This window comes from Photinus pyralis, unplaced genomic scaffold (genome assembly GCF_008802855.1).
Source record: "Photinus pyralis isolate 1611_PpyrPB1 unplaced genomic scaffold, Ppyr1.3 Ppyr1.4_LG8, whole genome shotgun sequence".
In the NCBI taxonomy this organism is placed as follows: domain Eukaryota; kingdom Metazoa; phylum Arthropoda; class Insecta; order Coleoptera; family Lampyridae; genus Photinus; species Photinus pyralis.
Genome location: NW_022170819.1, coordinates 3,274,285 through 3,295,583, shown reverse-complemented (window position 1 = coordinate 3,295,583; position 21,299 = coordinate 3,274,285). Strand labels below are relative to the sequence as shown.

The 21,299-nt window shown below is 37.8% G+C and overlaps 2 protein-coding genes across 2 annotated transcripts; both read right to left on the bottom strand.

The window, feature by feature from the left end:
* Nucleotides 1-3,286: 3,286 nt before the first annotated feature.
* LOC116179383 (serine palmitoyltransferase 2-like) lies at nt 3,287-5,024 on the bottom strand. The gene is made up of 5 exons (XM_031499173.1): nt 4,968-5,024; nt 4,627-4,912; nt 4,212-4,582; nt 3,568-4,165; nt 3,287-3,518 (listed from the first exon to the last, which is right to left on the bottom strand). The coding sequence occupies exons 1-5, from the start codon at nt 4,999-5,001 to the stop codon at nt 3,302-3,304; spliced, it is 1,506 nt and encodes a 501-aa protein (XP_031355033.1). The 5' UTR covers nt 5,002-5,024; the 3' UTR covers nt 3,287-3,301.
* Nucleotides 5,025-15,619: 10,595 nt separating this feature from the next.
* LOC116178307 (serine palmitoyltransferase 2-like) lies at nt 15,620-20,982 on the bottom strand. The gene is made up of 5 exons (XM_031497773.1): nt 20,917-20,982; nt 17,282-17,568; nt 16,866-17,236; nt 16,225-16,819; nt 15,620-16,178 (listed from the first exon to the last, which is right to left on the bottom strand). The coding sequence occupies exons 1-5, from the start codon at nt 20,980-20,982 to the stop codon at nt 15,962-15,964; spliced, it is 1,536 nt and encodes a 511-aa protein (XP_031353633.1). The 3' UTR covers nt 15,620-15,961.
* Nucleotides 20,983-21,299: the final 317 nt, after the last annotated feature.

The following is a 21,299-nucleotide window of genomic DNA, read 5'->3' as shown; positions in this document are numbered from 1 at the left end:
ATAGAGTGAGTTGGACGGTGATTTTTCGAAAATTATCGTATGAGTGCTTACTATTAGATTTTTTGTAGAAGGAAATAGTGCCGGGAGGTCTGAGTCCCACCAGCCTAGGGGGAAGCAAGTACCATTTTTGGTGTACACCAAAAATTTAAATTCAAATTAATTCACGTTAATTCAAAATAATTCACGCAAAGTCATGCTAATTCACGTTTATTCAAGTTAATTCTCGTAAATTCAGATTAATTCACGTAAATCCAAATTAATTCACGTTAATTCAACCTAATTTACGTTAATTCAAAGTTATTCACGTTATTTCAGTTTAATTCACGCGTTAATTCAAATTGAATCACGTTAATTCACATTAATTCTCGTTAATTTTAATTAATTCACGTTAATTCAAATTAATACATAGGGGTGTACACCAGACAGATTTATTAATCTTAAATTTTCAGAGCGACATTTTCCGTAGGTAAATTTTTCGGAAGCGAATGTTTCCTAGCGAATTTTCCCAGAACAAATTTCCTTGGAGTTTTTGGGAGTCAAATATTCTAATAACCACTTTATTCGGTAGGCAAATTTTTTAGGAAAGAAGTTTTCCAGGAAGCGCCCGAACATTGTTGGGGAGTGAAATTTTCACGCAACGGGAGGAAAATTCGTAGAGGCGACTATTCCCTGTATGAATTTACGGGTTGAATCTTACAGGGAAGCGTTTTAAAAAGGCAATTTTTTCATAGCGAATTTGCCTTGTATATTTTTTTTGGAGGACAAGTCTTTAGGGGTCAAATATTCCAGGGGCGATTTTTAGAGTGCATAAAATTTTCTGGTAACGAATTATTCACGCAAGTATTATAGCGAAGGTAGATTTTTACGAGCCTTTTTTTATGAGAGCGATTTTTTTTAGCGAATTTCCAGATTTCTAAGGGCGATTTTTTTTACAGGAATCGGCGTATTTTCGAGAAACGAATTTTCCAGGGCAAATTTTATCAGGACGAGTGTTTGTGGGTCAAATATTCCAACGGAGATTTTTTCGAGACTAAATTTTCTGGTGGCAAACTTTTCACGCAAGTATTCCAGGGAACAGTTTACCGAAAACGATTTTTTCGTGTTTAAATTTTCAGGACAAGAATTTTTCCATAGCGAATTTTCCCAGGGCGAGACGTGTTTTTAAGCGTCAAGTATTCCAAGGGCGATTTTTTCGGAGCTAAATTTCCAGGACAAAAATTTGTTATACAATCATTCCAGGAAAGAATTTTCCGGTGCGCATATCCCCAGCGCGACTTTTTCAAGCCTATTTTCCGGAAGCGAATTTTTCCATAGGGAATTTTCCCAGAAGAAATTTTCCGGGAACAAGTCTTTGAAGATCAAAGTGATTTTTTTCGAAGCTACATTTTCAGGATGAGGATTATTCTACAGCGAATATCTCCAGTGAGAAACTTTTCCGGGAACAAGCCTTTAGGGGTGAAATATTCCAAGGGCAAATTTTTAAACGCAACCAAATCTCAAGCGATTTTTCTGGGGATTTACAAGGGCAGTTTTTTCAGGAATCGATGATTTTTAGAAACGAATTTTTCTTAAGGGGAACAAGTACCATTTTTGGTGTACACCAAACAATCAAATTCAAATTAATTTACTTTCATTCATCTTAATTCACGTTAATTCATGTTAATGCAAGCTAATTCAAATTAATTCACATTAATTCTCGTTAATTCACGTAAATTCAAATTAATTCACGTTCATTGAAATTAATTCACGTTCATTCCAATTAATTCAAATTAATTCACATTAATTCTAATTAATTCAGGCTAATTCAAATGAATTCACGTTAATTCAAATTAATTCACATTAATTGTAATTAATTCTCGTTAATTCTAATTAATTCAGGCTAATTCAAATTAATTCACGTTAATTCAAATTAAATCAAAAAAGTGTACACCAAAAATTCAAAGTTGTTTCCCCCTAGCCACCAGCAGTACTCTTAGTGAAGGACTTGATCTTGTTTTATTAATTTACCCCTAGCATTGTCATAGTAAGCTTTGGGAAATGATAATCAAATCTTTGTAATGCTAGGGGGTTTTGCGGGGTAAAAAAGCATTTTCAGAAAACAGGTAATGATGAAGCATCACGTTTTCCTGGGAATGGGTGCAAACGAAGGATAAATAAAGGAAGCGGTGATAGTGGAGGATGTTGAAGTAGTTTTGAAGGCTTACAGGAAATTAAAGGGACAAGCTGAGGAGATACGGGGGAGAAAGAGTTGTGAGGCGCAAACGAAAAGGACGCGACAAAGCCGTGAAGCAAGAGTGACTAATGCAAACAGATAAGGAGGAGGAGACTAGATTGAAGCATCCCTAGGAAAACAAAAAAGGCGTCAAGGATATATGAAGGAACCATGAAAGACGTGCCGTGAAGGGGGCATGAAGAAATCATGAGCATACCTGGGGGAAGGGTCAAAAAGTTGAAAAGGAATCGTGAAGTAGAACTGAAAAGTCAAAGAAATCAGGATGAACACGTAAATAACGAATGAATCTTTCAAGAAAACGAGAAAATGAAGTGTATTTTGGTCCTCTTCAGCTTTTATCTGTTCCCGGGGGAATTTCGGGAAGTGTTTTCGGAGTCTCGACTATAAAACAAAATCACCTTTATTGTCGTTCGTGGAAATTTGGAAAATCCATTCATAGTGCTCTTTCTTCTGCAATCCCAAAGAAAATTTTTCTAAAAACACACCACATTCGGCGAGGTTAGGTTTTCTCATTCAGGTCAGCGTCATCTTGAGGCAGGAATTTTGAAAAATATTTACAGAATCTGAGAGAAAATAACCAAACAGCCAAAAGGAGAAGCGAAAATTTTGAAAAAAATTTAATTTTTTGTGCAAATTGAATCAAAATCCTTCTCCGAAGTTCAGGAGTCATTTCGCGTTTCTTATGTTGAGTTCGGAAATGACTTGCGTCATGGATCAACCGATATGAGTTATACTTTTTTTGTTCGTTACGGTCAATCAACTTTTCCAATTGTTAGAAGCAATTAGTTTAATTAGCGTTACGATTCTGGTTTATATTGCATCCGTTTCTTAACGATTGGAAAGTCCATTAACTATTTACTTAATGCATGATTTTTAATTAATACCGCAAAGTTTTCTTATTTTAGAAATTCCCATTGCGGTTTCACGTCAACTCCTTATTAGGGAACGCTTTGATGCGTTTAGTCAAGAAACAAATCACCCTTTGCCCGTGCGATCGATTGGAATACTTTCAAATTGGAAAATTAGAGAAAATCGGATAGGTCAGGAAAAAAAAGTTTTTATTTGACTCTAATAAACGACTAGCTGTTTACTGGTTGGTTGCCTGGAATACTTTAATCCCAGTGGACCCGCTATTTCCGAAATAATCTTCAAAGCGTAATCCAACTGCTCTTTAGTGTGACTTGCAGATAGACAAATACGTACGCGACACTCCAGAAGAGACGTTACAGGATATCCGACCCCAATGCTCGCTATATCTTTTTCTCGCAGAAATCTGACCATAGCTCTAGAAGAGGTATTAAATGTGGCGTTCACTTCCGATCCAGGATACGTACAGCATTTTAGAGTAAAAGCAGCACAAGATCGGTACGACCGGCGAATCTTCGGATCCGTAAGTGATTAGACCTAGTTGGTTTACTCGGCGCCGGAAGTACTTCGAGTTCCTCGCCAAGGAGGCTATCCGCGCCCTGCCTAAATCGGTACCATCCTTCCCCATGAGAATGTTGAGCACGTCCACGATATGCGCTGCAATCGGTGGGGACATGGCAAATGGGTATTTGCACGAGTAGCTTTGCCTCCGCATATGCGAAATTAACTCCTTGCTACCGGCGATGTAACCTCCCGAGGCTCCAAAGCTTTTGGTGTAGGTGCCCATCAATATGTCCACGTCCTTTGGATTACAGCCGAAGTATTCTACTACTCCTCTCCCGTTCTTTCCCATGGCTCCTATACTGTGCGCTTCGTCAAGGTAGAGATACGCCTTGTACTTCTTTTTTAACGCAATGATTTCGGGTAGAGGCGCCGTTGAACCTTCCATACTGTACACTCCTTCGATTAGTATGAAAATCTTCCTCCAAGGCTCGTACGTTTCTCCCAAGGGGTTCCGTCCATAGTATATGGCCTCCTTTAGCAGTCGCTCCAGGTGGAAGACATCTGGATTCGGAATTTTAGAATAGTGTTAGTTTAAGGTGATAGTTACCGTTGTGCTTGAATATTTTAACCGATGCGCCTGAGACTTTAACCCCAACAATCATTGAGATGTGATTCTGCTCGTCACTAAGAACCAGGCAGCCTTCGGACAGGAGCATGGGTAAATTAAGCGAGTTAGTAGCAAATCCCATTCCACACGCCAGAGAGTCTTCGGCCCCCACGAATTCGGCCGTGAGCTTTTCCAGCGTCCTGTGGATTTCAACCGTGCCGTAATCCCGCGCGGTGGCGCCCGTGGACATGCCGTACTTGTGGATCGCGCCGATGGCAAACTCCGTACTCCTCCCGGAGTTCTCGGCGAATCCCAGGTAGTTATACGACGCCAAATTGAGGCACTTCTTCTTTTCGCCCGTGTATCTAAAACTGAAATCTGGCCTAGAGGTTGTCTCACCCGGTCCGCCAAGTACCTCGGTAGTCCTCCGATTTTTTCAAAGACGCGATGCTTCAGGGCGATTTCCGGTCCGGGAACGCCACTCGTCGGGATGCTCCAGCAATCGACCACTCTCCGGATGAGGAAGTCAGTGACGTGCCTTTGCCGTTGGGCGTAAAGCGGAGGATAACCTTCGCGATTTTTTTCACGAACCACTTTGTGCGGAAATAGGAACTCACTTAGGGCACTAATACAGTTCAGAATATAAAATCCCAAACATATCAGGACGGTCGTAACGAATGGGATACTTTCCATTGCGCAATCTACAATTAAAAGTGCATCAGCTACGAACTCAAACTGGGAAATATCTTCAATTACCGAAGGCACGATAGGTACGTCTTAAAAAACTCATTATTGATCCGTAAATTAGTTGTAGTTCTCCTTCTACTTGAAATTTACTGTCACCTTTACGTACACTGTAAGGTACCCGGGGGTCATTACATTTTCGGAACTTTCTTTGAAATCTACGCACAAAACAACTACCTAGATATTTCGTGCTTCTAGAAGCACTTAGGCCCTCTGCCTATATTTCAGATGTTTCCAAAATTTACACATTTTTGAGGGCATTTCAGGCAGGCGGATTTTTCCAGAACCACAAAGAAATATGGGTTCGTTATATTTTTTTGTTTTCAAGTTATTTGTCTATCGAAATTGGGGTTTTGCTGCATTAAAAAATCCGTTAGTCATAACGAACAATTTAGCACAACTTCCGTAAGTCGTACTGTGACACTATGCCCCAAGAGTTAAATATCCTAAAAATGCCACCGGGTTCACCAAGAAAAAGTAAGCAATTTATTTCTAATCTTTTTAGTAAGTTTGAGCGAGAAAGAGATAATGGTGGTCGTATTTTACCAGTCGGCGCAGTAAGAAATTAGGTGAGTGGTTATATTTCACAGAGAATTGCAGCTGCGAACAGTGAATTCACAAATTTTTAAATCGGGCAAAACTCTAGAAAGTCATAGAAAAATAAGGCAATTTAAGACTTTGGTATCATGAAGTTCATTCTGAACTCAAAATTAAAATTAGAAAAAAACGGATTCGAAACCGTTCCCATACAATTTAATTAAGTGTAAAAAAGAGCAAGACACAGACACTACATGTTTCGACTTGACGTCATCTTCAGGTGTTCTCTAAAAGGTGGAGGTAAAAAACTGAAGAGCGCATATTGATTATTGTGTCCAATCACCTGTCTGGTAGCATGAGGTGAGCCTTTTCAATTTTTAAAAGGCTTTTCAACACCCCAAAACCTTTCCTCCACTATTTTGAGGCTTTCTAGCCTCCAACATTGCTTTTTGGGCTTGGCTTCCAAAGCTCGCCATGTCCCGGAAAGAAACTAGAAATCTCTGGAAATGAGTTTCCAGTGAAACATGAAGCTTTCCAGAGCTTTCAACGTTTTCAAGAAGCTCTCAAAGCATTCTTAGAATCTTTCACACATCTTTTTTGAACGTCTCGGCTGTTCATCATGAATCTGTTAAGCTTTAGTTAAGACTTGTGACTCTCTCGAAAGCTGTAAAAAGGCCAAAGTCCTTTGGGTGCTTTCTAAAGCACTATTACTGCTTTGTAGAGCATCTAACAATTTGTCATTGTATCTGAAAGCTTTTCACAAAACATTATAGCAATCCTCAGGTCGTTTCTCCTGAGATTTCTGGGCTCTACAAAGCATACCAGACTTTTCCCAAGATATTCTATTTTCTGTGCAGACTATTTACAGAACTTGCCAGTATTTTCCGAACCTCCTTTGTACAGATTGTACGTCACTGGATCTGGTTTAAAAAATCCTTTGTATTTAACACAGATTTTTGGCATTCTGTGCCTTTTCCAAGGTGCTTAACCGGAGCCTTAGGTCGCGTTTTCGCCTATCTAGAGATTTAAACAGCTATCTCTACTCGTTTTGTGACTACGTAATGGTTAGCACTCATACGTACCTTGCGAAAAAAACGCCATCGAACTTTAAGCTTTTGGAGAACGTAGTACCGATAGTCTGGGAGGTATCGAATACTCTCCAGCATAACGCAGATTTGATTATCTTTTCGCAATGGCTGGTTCAATGGTAGAGCGTTGGGCTATAAATCCGGAGGTTGGGCGTTCGAACCTGGATTGAGGTGAATTTTTCATCTGTGGCAGAGATGGGAATATCCTTAGACCAGTTTCGGGCAGTCTGCCGGCTGCTCCGAATTAGATTTTCCTGTAGTTTTCCTAACTCGTAAGGTAAATACCGGAGTAGTATAGAACAACTTACGACCTTCTGCAGAGGCACCTCTAAAAAGCATTATGCGGGCCACTCTGTAATTAGGCATAAACCTGTTGAGGGTCCAGAACAAGAGAGGGATAATAAATAAATAAATGACACTACTAGGGGTAATTTAAAAAAAAATGATCTATTCCCCTTTTGCTGGGAATACTACTGGGGGGTTTTTTATACCCCAAAGACCTCTAGGTAACATGTCCTTCCACACAAAAATCTAATGGTTAGCACTCATACAATAATTTACAAGAAAACACCATCGTACCTACTTTACTCTTATGGGGGAACATAGTTACGGGAGGTGTGGGGGGGTTTGGAATATCCCCCAGCAGTACGTGAAATTACAGTTTTTTTAAACTGCGTAATATTAAGTGTAAAATTCCCAATTGTTTATGTTTTTTATGGTATTTTATGTAATTTATGTAACTTGCCATTTTTTTTAAAAAATCGTAATTTTACAGTAAAATTATTAGTAATTTATGTTTTTTACGTAATTTACAAATATTTTTGTAAAATTACCTGTCATTTATGTTTTTTTATGTTTTTTTTTAATATTGCATAAACTTGTTTGAATTTTGTGAGTGTTTGAAAACGAAAACACTTGTTAAATTATATATTTTGGTGTATTAAATAAAATACTCAAGCAGCAGTAGCGTTATTTTACAATCCACATCGCTAGCGGTAGGGGTAATATTTAAAAAAAGGAACGGATCTTTTTTGCTGAGAGTACTGCTGAAGAATATTCCTATTCTACGTTGCAAAAAAAAACGCTTCATTTGAATCATGACATTTCCAATTTTAGAGGTTGTCAGATTGTTCAGAAGAAATTACTGGTTGCTCTACCTTGTTTTGCATGCGCCACCCTGTACTTCTGGCTAAAGTTTAAGCTATAAATTTATTTTGTTGTCTTTTGTTTATTACATACCAAGTGATTACATGAATGCCGTGCACTATTTGCTAAATTAATGTAATTGTACAGGGCAACGAAGGTTTTGTAATTTATAACTAATTACAGTCATATATTGCACTTTAATAATTGTTCTGACCGCACGTTCATATAATTAATTACGCATAAGTACAGCACGATTACATTGTATTTATGCTACGTAAATAAGTTTTCTTCCCAAAGTGCAGTCATTGCTGTAGGTAAATTGGTAACTACTGGTTCTCTTTGTTTATTGCAACCCTCAATAAAAGTTCCTTCAGAAGCAAGCTTGATTCACTTTGCAGATCTAGGTACTTCTATTTATGTTAAATACAGTATGTTCGTTTGTAGAGGTATTCAAAAGGCATGCCTCGAGATTTTTTAATCTTCATATCGTTGAAAAACTTCTTTTCTCTGATTTGAATTTCGCATCCATCGGGAATTTTTATAAGGACTGGATCTTTGATGACTAAATTGTGGTCGGACTCGCATTTTGCTGTTAATTCTTCCGGTTTTTGTGTGAAGATTAGGACCATATCCCGGGTTACCTGTTCTGTGATAGGCTCTTGAAAGTGGACCTCTAGGGTTGGACAGTTTTGGAGTTGGATCCCATCTAGTATTTTGTTTAGGCAATCGTCCTGATGATAGAATTCTTCAATGCAGTAATAATGGTCTTCAATTGCGGAACAAGTTTCGGTTGGGAACAGTTTCCTTGATTGCGCTTGCGCCATGTAAGGGTATTTTGGGACGAATATGGTTTGGTTCTGGATGATTGGGTAATTGTGATAAAAAGAATAGGTTTCTGATCTTAGTATCGGTACATGAATAGCAAATATTATTTTTGTATCTGAAAAGCTAACCTGTGTGCCCAAAAATTGATAATATCATAAACTATTTTTGAATTTCGGTATTTCCGATTGATCGTAAAGTGTACTCAAGTAAGTTAACATTTCTTTTAATTCAAGACCTGATAAAATGCTATTATGTAGCGCGTTAACTTTTGAAAATGTGATGGCGTCTTCCAAATTATCTAGAAACATAATTAAATGTTGACAATCGAAATTAAGGTGCAGTAAAATGCTTTGGACTCTAAGATATTCTTGTAGATTATTTATGGTTTTTTCCACCGTAGATTGGAGCTGTTTCAAGCCAAGCTGAAATATTTCTTGGTTTTTATTGAAGGAGGTGATAATCTTATTATAGTTATCGATTACGCCTTTTGAAAGTGAGATTTGCAATTTCATTTCATCTGCTAATTTATTTTGATTTTGCGTTAAAGTAGCGATTGCATGGTCATAGCGTTCGCCATCGTCGCTATCCAAAGTACCGAAAAGCCATCTACTTACCTTTCCGCCTGCGTTTATTAAACCTTTTCTAGTTCGAAGACGTGGATGTAAATTTTGAAATTTATTCGAGGTTATTTTTATGAGATATTCAGTTCTAGAAAGCAAATTTTCTGATAGTCCGCGATAACTTATATAACTAGTTGCATTAGACTTACTTAGATTTTCCTTAACTATACTGAAGTAACTTCCTATATTTTCTATTTGTGTAACTAAGTGTTCTAAATCTACATAATGTAAAAATGTATGTTTACTATAAACTAGCCTAGCTTTACCTAATTGAAGGGGTAGAATAGGGTTGGTTAGATAGGTAATTTGAATGTCGTTTTGGTCAGTCAGATTGGTTTGAAGTACCAGGAATAGCAGTATCGGCGCTATCTGCTCCATTCGCATCCTGTAAATGTTGTTTACTATCAGATATGGGTTTCCTAGCGCTACTTTTATGATATGTTGTCTTATTGGTTATTAACTTATTTCCAGTTTCTCCTATTAACTGGACCCTTTTGAATTTTGGTAAATTTTGCCTTTGCTTTAAACAACGATAAGCTTCAACTATTGATGAATGAAATCTTTCTACGGGGGAATTTGAGTTACTATTCTTTGGGGTGGTAAAATGCAATTCAATTTTGTATAACTTACAGAAATCTTCTAGGTCTTTATTTTTAAACTCTGTGCCTTGATCTGTCGTAATTTTGAAAGGTAGACCGTGATGCATTATAAAGTTAAATAGGTTCTCCGCACTACTTCGGTTCCTGTTACACTTTTGAGGGGGTATGCTTGTCCATATCTCGAAAATGAATCGATAATTGTGACATATGCGTTGTAATCCATCCGAAATGTATCTAAGTGTACATGTTCAAAAGGTTTGGAAGCAGTTGGTGTTAAATTAAATTTTATTACCAGTGGTTTACGATCGTATTTATTTTTCTGACAAATTTCGCAATTATCGATATAGGATTCGATGTCCGCTGATATTTTCGGCCAGTAAAAGCGTTGCCCGAGTGATTGCTTCATTTCGTTCATGCCTCGGTGACATGTTTTGGTGGTATGATATAATTCCAATTTTTCTTGTTGGTCATTGATATTTTGTATATCTTCCAAAATGTTTACCGTGTGAATTAATTTGTATGAAGAGTTTTTGAAATATTTTTGAAGTGTAGTTGTGAAAGTATGAGCTATTTGTTCGTTTCTGAAAAATATTGCATACTGCTGTTTTGGTTTAATATATTCTTTGAAAAATTGTACAATGTGTGAGACGGGATCTGTGTGCGATATTACCATTTGTAACCTATTATTATCGAATACCTTCTCTACTTTAACCTGAATCCTATCCAAATCTCCACCTGTAACTATTATTTGATTTTTATACATATTTAAGGGCCGTTCGGATATCGGCATGCCTTGGATTGGGTTTTCGGCTGACGAATGTACGGTATCAATTTCCGAATTTCCTTCTTGCTGATTATTGGGGGGATTTATTTGAATATCTGAAATTATTTTAATTTTAGGCGAAGCGTAACCAGGCGTAAGTGGTTGCAAAACTTCCATAATTTCGCTCTCATCTAAATTTGGTAGTATCTGATCCGTATTTTGCAGAAAATCTTCTATGATTTCATCGGAGTCTCCCAGGTTGTTGAAGATGGACTCAGTTTCTAGAGCATTTAGGTCGACGGGATTTCTGGAAAGGGCATCCGCTGCCAAATTACCTTTTCCAGCTTTGTATTTAATCTCATAGTCAAATTCCTCAAGCTTGAGTCTCCAACGTACCAGGCGAGAGTTTGGCTCTTTCATTGACATTAACCACTGTAAAGGTTTGTGGTCCGTATATATGATGAATCTTCTTCCAAAAAGATAAGGTCGGTAATATTTACAACTCCAAACGATCGCTAATAACTCCTTCTCTATGGTAGAATAGTTTACCTCGGCAGGGTTTAGGGTTCTTGATGCGTATGAAATGGGATGATTTCCTTGTGATAAAACCCCAGATATGGCATAGTTAGAGGCGTCTGTAGTTAACTCGAACGTCTTAGAAAAATCTGGATATGCTAGGACAGGTTCAGATGTTAAGATATTCTTGCATGTGTTAAAACTATCCAAGAACTCCCGGGTGTGTTCGACCTTACTATTCTTCTTCAAGCACTGCGTCATGGGTTTTGTAATTTTGGCGAAGTTTTCAATAAATTTTCTATAGTAACCTAACAATTCTAGAAAAGATTTAATTTCTCGTTGAGTTTTTGGGATTGGGTACTTTTGAATGGCTGCTATTTTCTTTTTATTGGGTCTTATTCCCTGTGGAGTAACTACGTGACCTAAAAATTCCACTTCCCTGCATAAAAATTCGCATTTATCGATTTGTATTTTTAAGTTTGCTTCTCGAAGTTTTTGGAAAACCAATTTTAGATTTTGTATATGTTCCTTTAGACTGGTACTTACCACTATAACGTCGTCCATGAATACCATGCAAATTTTATTCTGTACATCCTTTAGAACTTCATCCATCACCCTTTGAAAGGTGGACGGGGCATTTTTGAGTCCAAATGGCATTCTGTTATATTCGTAATGACCGTTTTCCACTGTGAATGTCGTTTTTTCCACCGAATCTTTGTGCATTTCTATTTGGTGGAAACCACTTGAAAGATCGAGGGTTGAGAAATACTGCGCTCTTCCAAGTTTGTCTAGTATGTCGTTGATATTTGGAATTGGGTATCTATCTGAAATTGTCTTCTCATTGACCTTCCGATAATCTACGACTATTCTCCATTTTTGCACTCCGGTTGCGTCCAATTTTTTCGGAACAATCCAAATCGGCGAAGACCACGGGCTGGAGGACGGTCTTATTTTCTAACATTTCGTCGATCTGCCTGCGTACTTCCTCTTTGTGGACATACGGATAACGATATGATTTCGTGTAGACCGGTAGTTCGTCCGTTGTCTTTATTTCATGTTTAATTTTCGACGTAAACGATAATGGGTCTCCGGGCTGGTAGAAAATATCTGAATATTGTTGGCATAGTTTAATTATGTTTGACTTTTCCTCGGAGTTCATATGCTGCGTCCGTATCAAATGCTGGATATTATTATTTCTAACGTTTCCTGAGTTCATTTTATTTCTTGTAGCTGATGAGAACTATAATTTCGCCTTGCCAAATATCAACTGGCACCTTTCTCAAAATTTTTTCATTGGGGTTTAACGCAACAGAAAAGTTTATTTCAAGGGGACGTCGGTATTTAAAGGGTATTTCCAAATTTTGTCCTACTAATTTTCGGTTGACTAGGTCGATATTCAACCCCATGTTTAGTAAACTCATGGAAATCAAAAAGGATAAAACTAATTTCGTAATTTGTGCCAAATTCAGGGAACGCCTTTATATTTGCCTGAAATCGTGTATTTTCGCTGCCTGTGGCGGTTTTAAGTATATTATTATGCTGGTAAATACAATGAGGGTAATAAGTTTCAACAATTGACGGTCTTAGCATAGAACGAGAGCTACCTGTATCTATGAGTAATTTTACGTTAGGCTGTTTAATTTCGATATATGGTAGCGTGCTGGCCGATGCAATATTGATTTCTACTAGGTCTGGTCTTCCAATAGGCCGGGACCGCGAAAATTTGCCCTTTTGTTTTGGATGCCGGCATCGTATTCAGTTGCATCTTGATTGGTTTCGAAATTCTCTCCAGATGTGAAATTATTTTGGATGTCTGTTTCTGCGTGAAACGACCCTTCGGAATGAAATAGTTATTAAGAAAATGCGGTTGCGATTGCATTTGATCGCACTCGTTATTATGAAGCTCCTCAAAAACGAAATTGGGGTTCTGATTATTATATTGCAATGGTCGCTGTTTAGAAAACGAATTAGAATTCCTAGAAAGTCCATACATTGCCGTAGCTTTGGGAAGTTGATGCGTGGGGGTTTGATTTGCCCTGAAGACATTTACGAGCGGACCAAATACTTCTTTATTAGTCGGAAATCTCCTAGGAGGTAATTGTCTTGCACGAATATCAATAGGTTGAGAGGGCCACGATGGTCTGACATAAGATGTCGAAAAGTTAGGTCGATTAAAATTATTATAACCGAAATTTTGATCTCTTCGGGGTGGAAACCTTTCGAAATTTGGCCTGGTTTGTAAGGGGGGATTTTGCGTTTGTCTTTGAAATGGAAAGTGCGCTGGGCTATTAGCATTTCCTACGTTACCGTACAGTCTTTCAAAATTTTCAAATTCCGAAACATAAGCCATTGCATCCTCAAGGGTATCCGGCTTTTTTAAATACATATTATTTTTAAGAGTGCCAGAACAACCTGCTATGAATGTATTCAACGCAGTTTTATCGTGGTAATTTATATGACACAACTTTTCGGCGGTTGTTAAGGACCCATCGTTACTTATTCTTTGCACTACGCTACTTCTAAGTAATTGTAACCTGGTACCAAAATCGAGCAGGTGTTCGCCTCTGTTAGGGCGAACTCTAGTTAATTCTTGGATCAAACAGTCGAGATCTCTTCGATCTGCAAAGCATCGCATAAGGGCATTTTTTAAATCATACCAAGTACAGAGTTCTGATCGATTTCTCACCAGAATTTCAGCTTTTCCTTCTAGTTTTCCCCGTATACATTGAAAAATGTGCTTATCTAATTCATTATCGTTAAGTGAACTATACGCACTAATAAGACTTTCGCATCCGTCAATAAATTTGGTTAACGTATTGGCATCGCCATCATAAGATTTAATACTTTCTAACTTAGACTTGAAAAAACTCCAATTAATTTTATCGTTACTTGCGGTCTGCATTTTACTACTTGTACCTGCAGTATCGTTTGTACTAGTTTCGCTTAATGTGAGTACCTACCGTATTTAATTTTTCTACTAACTCTTCAATCTTACTCATAAAGGAAATATGCAATTCCTATACTTATATATTTAAATTATCTTGAAAAAATGTATTGGTAATTGAAATTGATTTAATTTTGTCTTCAATAGACTGATAAAGCTCTCAATATTCCTTGCGTAATCATTAACGCCTACCTATCCTAACTAAGTACCTTAAGCAGAGGGTTAGTAAGGGCGAAAGGAAATGGCACTTACGTTTCCGTGGTCTCCGTTTCCTTCCCGATTGCTTGTCTTAGATGCTTGTAGTCGATGAAAGATGAATGGATCGATTCCCTTAGGTTCGTTGGTCCTTTTGAGATTGTGTTTATGGGCTTGAAATCCCTGGTAGCGAAATTTGGTCACTCGATGGACAGTTCAAAAATCACTTCCACACAATCCTACCGACTGCGCCACTTATAGATTCGCCGAAACGATTCTCGTTTTTAAAAAACGCGAAATTATACAAACTATCGACTTTATTGAAAAGCGTACAGACAAGGAATGAATTTTAAGTCATTTTACATTAATATGAAATTACAATCTGTTGATCTTGCTTTCTCGTTTCCTGGGAAAGGCGGTGCTGATTCCACGGTTCTTATGGGAAACGGCTACTTAACTAAAGCCGATCGTCCTTATCGAAAGTTTATTAACACGAAAAAACATGCCATGTCTTTTGACTACTTGTTAATCGCACAATTTTGTACACTGGTTCAATCATGGCCCTACTCCAATTCAGACCCACAGACGCTTCACGATTGTAGACACAATAGATGTGTAAATTCTGTAGAGACTCTAACGGATTATTTTGATTTAGCTTTTGTAGACCCTTAAGTACGTACATTTTGCGTATATTCTATGGATTCTGTAAGTTTGTTTGGTATATTAATTGAGCAGTACTTTTTTGTATTAATCGAAATACCATTTACGACATGGCCTTCCATTGTATATATTGTGTAACAGTTAAAAAAACCCGTTAATTATCGCAACTTTGTCTCACATTAGAATAACAATGGGTTGAAACGGCGGCGTATTAAACTATTTCGTAATTCTTTCATCCAAATTTGATTATCCATTGTATTATATAGCTCAAATTCGATTAATTATCACATAAAAACAAGATACACGATACAAGAAATTATTCAAAACGCGGAAATGAACTATTTAGAAATCGTAATATTGTCTATACAAAATTGATGATATGCCTAATATGCGCACTTGCATTATTATTATTATTATATTATGGAAGCTCGTCGAGTTGATTTTGTGATGTAATGTGTGCTGCTTATCGTATACCCCACCACCAGTACTACACTTATACTCGCTTATACTTATAAGTATTGTAACGGAAACGCTCCAGACATGACGTCGCCTTTGGCGCTCTGGAATTTTCTAGGCGCGCGATAGTGGGAATGTTTGCAACGTATCTGGTAATTACGCGAATGTTCTGGACTTGCTTGCGTGTATAAATGGTTGCGGACCGAACATCGCGGCAGTTTACTACCGAACGAGATCGAGTACGAATGAAACATAGAGCGCGGAAATATAAATTGCGAAGTGTGTGATATAAATAGTCGATACAAATTGTACAGTTTTTATAGTGTTTTAGTTTTGTTTAATAAATATTGATATAAATCGAACCCGAATTTATAAATCACGTTACAGTATTTTCCTGATGCGAGATTACCATGTCTATCTCCCAATAAGGGTGAGTGTGCTGTGAGAAACCATAAATTGTATGGAAAAATTTTTTATTTGAGGCTGTTTATTTTCTACACCTCTCGATGAAACTCAACCCGTTAGCTAATCACTGGAGTTATGGAATAATCCTTCCATGAATAACAGTACCATATTATATAGAGATCAGGTAATAATGATTAAATACATATACACAAAAATAGAGCACGCACGGTGTCGTTAATTAAATTATAGCTTTTAGTACTCAATGAATCTATTACTTCGAGGAAGTTTGGAATAAAACAATCCAAACTCATTTGAGGCCTTTGCGATGACTTCCAGAACGTAATCGAGCTGCTCCTTGGTGTGACACGCTGAAATACAAATTCGCAGACGCCCCTCTAGGAAAGGCGTAGCAGGATAACCGGCACCGACAACGGCGACCTTGTGTTCCCTCAAGTTTCTAACCATTGCGCTAAAAGAAGACAGTAACAAGGGAAATCTATCGATTGAAGACGTACGCCATTTTGGAGTAGAAGTAGCAGAGTATCGGTACCACTGGCGAGTCCTCGCATCCGTAAATAATGAGTCCCATCTGTCGTAACTTGAGCCGAAAGTACTTGGTGTTTCTGGCCATAGTTGAGAGTCGAGTTTGGCCTATGGTCGTGCCGTCCATTTGCATAAGTATTTTAAGTACCCCCACAATGTGTGCGGCTACAGGGGGTGACATGGACCATGCGTATTTCGACGCGTAACTATTCGACCGCATATGTGAGATGAACGCCTTGGACCCTGCGATATAACCGCCAGCCGCTCCAAAACTCTTGGTATACGTACCCATTAAAATATCAACATCTTTGGGGTTACAACCATAATACTCAACAACGCCTCTTCCACTTTTTCCCATGGCTCCAATACTGTGAGCTTCGTCTACATACAAATACGCCTTATACTTTTTCTTAAGAGCAATGATCTGCGGTAATGGTGCGAATGTTCCTTCCATACTGTACATTCCTTCAACTATTATAAAAATCTTCTTCCAAGGTTTGTAATCCCCTACCCGATTTTGGCCGTAATATACAGCCTCCTTCAGTAGGAGTTCTAGGTGGTCGACATCTAGAAAACATCGCTTCAGCTTTTGTACTTTTGCGTAAACATGTACCATTGTGTTTGAACACTTTTATCGTAGCACCCGAAATTTTCGCACCCAGAATAATTGAGGAATGGTTCTTTGCGTCACTTAATACAAGACACTCCCTCGATATTATAACGGGTAAATTAAGCGAGTTGGTCGCAAAGCCCATTCCGCAGGATAGTGAATCTTCTACTCCCAGAAACTCGGCGGTCAGTTTTTCCAGCTCGCTGTGGATATCCAGTGAACCATACAAAAGGCGTGTGCTTCCCGTCGACAGTCCATTCTCGTAAATTGCCTTGATAGCAAAATCCGAGCCTCCTCCGCAATTTTCCGCGAACCCAAGGTAGTTGTACGAAACCATGTTGATGCATTTCACTCTACGTCCCGTAAATTTAAAACTGAAAGATGTTATTAGTAATGTCCGGAAAACTAAAGGGATTTACTTAGAAATGCAACCCTCCTTCTCAAACACGCGCTGTTTCAAAACAACTTCGGCGCCTGGTACACTACAAATTGGGTTCGACAAACAATCTCGCAGCCTTCCGAGCAAGTAAAGCGATACAAACGTTTCCAATCGACTGTAAAGTGGCGGGTATCCCACACGGTTTTTTTCTCGCGTCAATTGCGGAGGCCGTACCAGCGCACTTAGCGCACCCACAAAGATCAAAATGTAAAATCCCAGATGAACGAAGAAGCACGATATAAACGAGATGGTATGCATTTCGTCGCTCTAAAAGCTACAATGGTCTCAAACGATAATCAACATTGAATTTTATAATTTGTAATCTACATTAGTTGTTCTCACATAAAATTAACTCGAAATGTAACAAGCCTCTCACGGTTTGAGAAGGTTTTTTATTGAATAAAATTAAAAACATTGAGATGGTATACCTTGTGCATGAAACGAGTCGTAGAAATATTTTACAACCATGGTCTCCAATCCTTTATCACCTAAAACTCTACTGTTTTATTTAAAAAATTATCTTCCAGAATCTCAATAGCCGATGAGTTGCTGTTGAGACATATTTTTGCGTTAGTTATTTAAATTGTTTATTTAGAGGTCCACGAGTAGCAGTCATATCTACGTCATTTAATTAACATTTTCTAACAATTAAGGAATTACGTAAGCAAGGAATTTATTATTGATGAAAATGAAAAATAGATCCTCAGTGGTACTCTTAATCTTCGTATAGCTTTCCCATAAACCCACTGATCGTTGTCATTCTTCTTCTTCCTCGCCTGGAATCCTTTCCACTCTTCTTTCTAACACCTCCTTCAACCAACAGTCATTCCTTAATACATGCCCATTCTAATTAACTTTTGTTTCTGCTATGGTGTTCGGCAACTTTCTTTTCTCCACTATTCTCGACACCACATCTTCATTACTAACCCTTTCTCCTCTCCATAAACATATCGGCTAACCCCTGGGGAGTAGTATATCGCATATTATCTCAAAAGCGAGCTTCCTTCGACCCTTGTTCCAATATCTGCGACGGTGACAGATACACTGTCTCCGGACGGCAAACAACAGACAAAATTTTAAATATCCCCTTTCCTGACGACGATCCCTCCACGCCGAAATGCGTTTCCGACAATTCAACGACTGGTGGTCACTATAGGCAGGACATCCTTGCACAAGCGCCAAAAATCCCCAAAGCAAAGCTCCTGGACTGGACGCAATTCACGAAAACATACTAAGAACGTTACCCCTGGAGACTCTTTCTGAAATTCTCCTCGTACTATTCAATTCCTGTATAAGAATCGGCTACTTTCCTGTCAATTGAAAAACAGGAAGGTTCTTCCCACATTCCTTTCGTGTTCATCCTCGTTGCCAAGCATTCTTTCCCCAATTGTATCTCTCTATCCCGTCTTTCCTCACATCTTATCGCCCTACGCCTCTACTTCCACCCCCACATCTCTCGAACAGGTACTTTCTTGTTCTAAAATCAATCTTGAACCCCCGCTTTCCAATTCCCCACGCCTGTCTCATCGCCTCCACGCCCGTTTTCCTTAATTCTCTTATCTGCGCATTTACTTAATTGTTTCTTTCCATTTTGTACCCTAAATATTTAATTTCTTTTGCCCAGAGCTGGGCAGAATACTTTCAAAAAGTATTTGAATACTAAATACTTTTACGTCCAGCACAAGCGAATACTAGATACAGATACATTGAAAAGTATTCAAATACTTAAGACTTTAAAATGTATTCGAATACTTTCAAAGGTATTCGAATACTATTCAGAAGTATTCATTAATACTATCATACAGTAAAAAGTATTCAAATACTTGTCACTCAAATACATTAAAAATTTAAAATAGTATACTAGATAAAAGGCTTAATACTACTTAAAAAATCAAGTTATTCTTTGTATGGGGTTAGCTTTTTTTATATTTCTATTGCTATATACAAATTTAAGGGGAGTAAAAGCGTATTATTATTATTATATTATTATATAGGAGCTACCTACCAGGACCTTTCTTATTCCAGTTATATCCTTAGGAATACCTACGTGTACCAATTTTCAAAGCGATCGTACGTCGTGCACATGATACGTACGCCTTTCTGAAATTAATCCTAGCGATTTTGGAACAGATCCATTTTTGACCATCCGTTTGTCCGTGTGCATGATAGCTTGTTTAGAAACGGGCGATCGCTTTGAAAATTGGTACATATGGTCTTAAGGATATAAGAAAGGTCCCTATTGTTTTTAAGTTACGTAGACTATCGAGTTCGGTATTCAGATGTATCGGATTTTTATATTTGATTTTGTGACAATGGAAACTTTCCCTAAACATTTCTAAATTGTTCTCAAATATTTGAATAACTTAAAAGTACTGCCTTTTTTTGAGGCCGGAAAAAAAAATTGTCTGAGACCGACCGGCAAACAAAATTGCTTATAGAATGTGGCCTGTAGAATCCATAATTTCAAACAGTTCCAAGATTGGGCTACTAGTTCAAAAGTTACAGCCCTTTGAATTCTCTTTCGAAATTGGTTTCTAGTCCATAACTTTTGATTGAGAAATCTAATCGAAAAAGTACGAATCGTCTGGATTCTACGCATCAAAATTAATAAGAAAAAGTGTTTTCCCGAGAAATGTTGGAGTAGACGATTTTTGGTAAAAAAGGGAAGGTTAAGTATTCAAATACTATGCGAAGTATTCGAATACTAGATATTTGTGAAAGTATTTGAGTTACAAATACAAATACTGCTTCCATGAAAGTATTTCATTACAAAGTATTTGAATACTTTAAAGGATTTGAATACTAAAAAGTATTTACAAAATCGAATACTGCCCAGCTCTGCTTTTGCCACTACTAGTCTTTCCTCTCTCATTTTCAACTTTTCTATATTTAACCTCTCAATACTGCTCCATTCTTCCCATCGTTTCCTTCATCTGTTCGACCTCTGTTGCCATGATCACTACTGCGTCGTGCGAGTATCCAGGGGCCATATATTTCTTCTTTCCACTACTATCTCTCCCTCGGGATACTTTTTCCATGTCTTTTAAGTAGACATTAAATCAGATCTTTTCTATTCTTTCTGTCAATTTTGTCTCTCCATATACGAGTAGTTCCCTGATTGTGCCCTTTAACTTTTTGTCAATTTTCCCATTTTCCCATCTTCCATACGTTTCCACTCTGTCCGCGAAAACCTGTCCGCCCTTTTTTACCAATTCCTTTTCCAATAATCTGTGTAATACACATATGCAGTCAATCGATTCCTTTCATTTTCTGAAGCTCATTTTCTTCCAACATCCTCTTCTCTTCCATTCTTCTTTCTAGTGTTTCGTTCCGTATCATTGCATAGATTCTATATGCCGTAGTCATTATAGTATCTCCCCTTTAATTTCCCACAAAATCTTTGTTCCCTCTTTTGAAGATTGGCGCATTTAAACCCCCTTCTTTCCGTACATTGTTTACTAGATTTCTCATCCTTTCCTTGACCCCCATCTGTGGCGAAAATCTAAGCCTCCATTTCGTATTTCGTCTCTCCTTGTCGCTTTCTCTTTTAAGTCTTTTTAATTTCTGCTCAATCTCTTTTGCTATCTCATGTCCTTCGACCTCCTCTCTTCCTACCTCTTCCATAACTTCCTCTTTGTCCTGCTTTCCTTGTAGTAACTTGACGAAAAATGTTGATTCCATTCTCCTACTCGCATTTCCCTCCCAGTTGTTCTATTTCTCGAATGTTTATCACCTTATAAAAATCCTTTTCTGTTTTTATTTCCCTGATTTGCCCTTCGTATTATTTCTGTTTCTCCATCTTTTTTTCTTTGCATATTCTTTTGTACTTTTTTTCTGTTCTCCCAACTTTTTCTCCTGTATTTCCTCTCCTCTTTTTTCTCCATCATTCTTCTATATCTATGTATCTCTTCTGCACACTCTTTGCCCCGTCACTCTTTTCTTTTTTCCCCCCATCCCTTTCAGTTATTTGTTTCCACATTATTGTTTTATATTATTCC